The sequence below is a fragment of the Gadus morhua genome, chromosome 17, assembly GCF_902167405.1.
Source record: "Gadus morhua chromosome 17, gadMor3.0, whole genome shotgun sequence".
In the NCBI taxonomy this organism is placed as follows: Eukaryota; Metazoa; Chordata; class Actinopteri; order Gadiformes; family Gadidae; genus Gadus; species Gadus morhua.
Window position 1 is genome coordinate 875,202 of NC_044064.1, and position 2,961 is coordinate 878,162.

At 44.7% G+C, this 2,961-nt stretch overlaps 1 protein-coding gene across 1 annotated transcript; it reads left to right on the forward strand.

Annotated features, from left to right (window-relative positions):
• Positions 1 to 291: 291 nt before the first annotated feature.
• LOC115529106 (probable E3 ubiquitin-protein ligase ARI7) lies at positions 292 to 2,593 on the forward strand. Its single transcript, XM_030337592.1, has 4 exons — positions 292 to 550; positions 738 to 838; positions 1,803 to 1,973; positions 2,064 to 2,593. The coding sequence occupies exons 1-4, from the start codon at positions 460 to 462 to the stop codon at positions 2,517 to 2,519; spliced, it is 819 nt and encodes a 272-aa protein (XP_030193452.1). The 5' UTR covers positions 292 to 459; the 3' UTR covers positions 2,520 to 2,593.
• The last annotated feature ends 368 nt before the right edge of the window (positions 2,594 to 2,961 follow it).

The following is a 2,961-nucleotide window of genomic DNA, read 5'->3' on the forward strand; positions in this document are numbered from 1 at the left end:
GCTGCAACGATGCAGCATATATTCAGAAGAGCAGCCAGTACTTACGTGTATGAAAGCAGATATATATATATATATATATATATATATATATATATATATATATATATATATATATATACACACTTTTTTTTTTTTTTTTTTACGGCAGAGATCCGGGGCTGATCCCAAAAGATCCGGGGCTATAGCCCCGAATGCCCAGGTCTAACGACGCGCCTGGAGTAGGCTATAACTTGTATAGTGGACTCTTCAAAGCCTTCTGGCAGAACGCGCGATCCCGGGTGCAGAACGCGCGTTCCCGCGTCCTTAGGGGTTGATCCCTGACAGCCTGCCGCGCGCTGTCACGTGTTTTTTCAGAAAGATAGAAAGAAAACCGAAAGCCCGTCTTCTTCCATTTGCCACCAACACGAAGCAGTTGGACTCTTCTCAGCAAACGAGCAATAACAGTCGGTACAAAGTGAAATGAGCGAGCAGATTTCAGAGGAGAGGAGTTATGATCTGGGAGACGCCTCTCTTACATTTGTTGACAGACCAGATGACTTAGATCCGTTCCGTAAGTGACCATCAAATTCACTAAATTAACCCAGCGTGTTGTTTTTAATTCAGTATTGTAGGAGCAAATATGTCCATCCCTTATAATTCTGAAAACGTTGTTATTGCAAACTTGAAAACCGTAATGCTTTTATTTTGAAGCCTCGATCAGGGTCATCGATTGATTGCGTGTGTCTCCCTTCCCTCAGCACCTGAGGACGGGGTCGAGCGGCCAAGAGCGGAGATGTCTTGCGGTCACGCCGTCACGCCACAATCTCTGACCGGATGGTGTCGCAGTTTGCTGGACCAGGTAGAGAGATTCACAACCCTCGGTCCGCGTACCAGAGCCGGTTCGTGGACCCTTTAGAACAGCGCCTTTAAATACATCCAGAAAATAAATTCCAGAAAAATAAGAAATTATGTCTTATTTTATAACTTAATTCTTAGGCTATTCGAAACAGGTTATGTCCTCAAACACATAGACCATACACTTATTTGTAGTTGAATTATTGGTATATTCAATTGATATTATTAGCCTTTGTTGCCAGCTAGTTCATAATATGCAACTAAGGTTCAATTTAGACGGAGACGATCTGGACAGAAAGTAAACAGGAGTAAACAGGGCCTAATCCACTGTAAATTAAGCACAATTAAATGCACTGTCTTGGCACTACTTTTGTGTTTATTTAAGTCTCAGTCGACTTTTCTTGTGTTTCTCTTATAAATTGTATCATTGTATATTATAGTTAGCCTCAGACGCAAGAATTTCATTGCTGTGGTTTTAATTGTTGTGAATGGGACAAACAAACCATCTTGAAAAACAATGAAAAAGGGGAAAGAAAATTACACTGCTTTGTTGAATACTCGATTCTGATTGGTCCATACAAGCCTTCAGCGGTCTGCATAACAGACCTCCACCATGTTTAACAGACCGTTGCAGATTCTATTTCAAAAATAGCTTCTTTTTTTTTAGCGGAAGCAATAAAAACAAGTTATAAATCAATTTAAAAAGACCCTTACGATTGGCATTGGGGTTTATTTGGTGACAATGACCTGTACATTATTCCTTACTTATTTAACAGTGACTTGACCAGACTAGTTTCACTATTGTGTAGACCATCTGTAATTGTAAATGGGGGTGGCCCCTGAGTCCCCCTACTAAACCGTAGCTACAAGAAACCACCTTTATTGAAATGAATATGGGCCCAAAATATAGGGCAGAACAGGAGCAAGACCAAAAGAGTAACGTTTTGTCGTGTGTTCTTCCTCCGCAGGGCCAGTACACGTTTAACTGCCCTGCCCTTGCGGTGGGCACAGTGCCGTGTGGTGCAGTGTGGGATTACACAGAGGTCCGCCGGCTGGCCTTACTGACAGAAGAAGAGATGCTGGACTTTGAAATGACATTGGGCCGTCTAGCCGCCGCACAGTTTTGTGACTTTAAAGCAGTAAGTGGCTTTATTATGTGTCCAGAGAAGGAAAAACTAGACAAAATGTCAGCTATTTCATGGCCACCCTTTTGTCTTCATCCCAAACAGTGCCCTGGCTGTAAAACCTACGTGGAAAGAGAAGCGTTAGACAATCTCTGTTTCGACTGCACTATCTGTGAGGAAAGCGGTAAGCCCACCATGCAGTTCTGCTGGCAGTGTCTGAGGCCCTGGAAGGGGAAGGCGCCGCGCAGCGACCGCTGCGACAACGACAACTGCTCAGACAAGGATCTGGAGCTGCTGAAAGGGTGTGACACCATCACGCTGTCCCAGGTGGCGGGGGTGGGGCCCTGCCCTTCCGTCCGGGCCTGCCCCACCTGTGGCATAAAGGTGGAGCACGACCAGACCGGCTGCAAGAACATCCTGTGCCCACGCTGCAAGGTGGAGTTCTGCTTCGTGTGTCTGAAGCTCAAGATAGATTGCCTGGAGACCAGTAACTATTTCACAGCCTGCAGCAGCGGCATCGCACCGAGGCAGACCGCCATGCCAATATGGAACAGAAAATAATGCTTTGTTTGTTTTATCATTCATGTTGCCTTATAAAATGATTATATGACAATAAAACGTTGTAATGCAATGCAGTGGCGGCTGGTGATCAAAAATGTTGGTGGGGCACAGTAATAGACAGGGGGTCTTGGGTCCCCCCCCCCATATATATATTTTTAATTTAATAGATTTGATTTCCTGTATTCTGGTGCATTTTGGGGTTGGCCACTACCTTTTTACCTACTGTTCATTCAGAGTCATAGCCTACATCTTGACTTGCAGGGCCTGGACAAGCTTACACTGCATAAAGGCTAGTTGTGTTGCGCGAATGCTGCTGAGGGAGGTATAGCCTATTTGAATGATTCGCTGAATTGCCTAATCATGTGGTGATAACAATAAAGAAAAGCGGTACCTTTGGCCTGGGGCGCAAACTGGTGCGACCCGAGGGCGAATTTTCTTGCGC

Coding starts and splice junctions, on each gene's coding strand:
- LOC115529106 (XM_030337592.1), top strand. CDS start 460: ATGAGCGAGCAGATTTCAGAGGAGAGGAGTTATGATCTGGGAGACGCC. Junction 551..737: donor AGATGACTTAGATCCGTTCC/GTAAGTGACCAT, acceptor CCCTTCCCTCAG/CACCTGAGGACGGGGTCGAG. Junction 839..1,802: donor GTCGCAGTTTGCTGGACCAG/GTAGAGAGATTC, acceptor CTTCCTCCGCAG/GGCCAGTACACGTTTAACTG.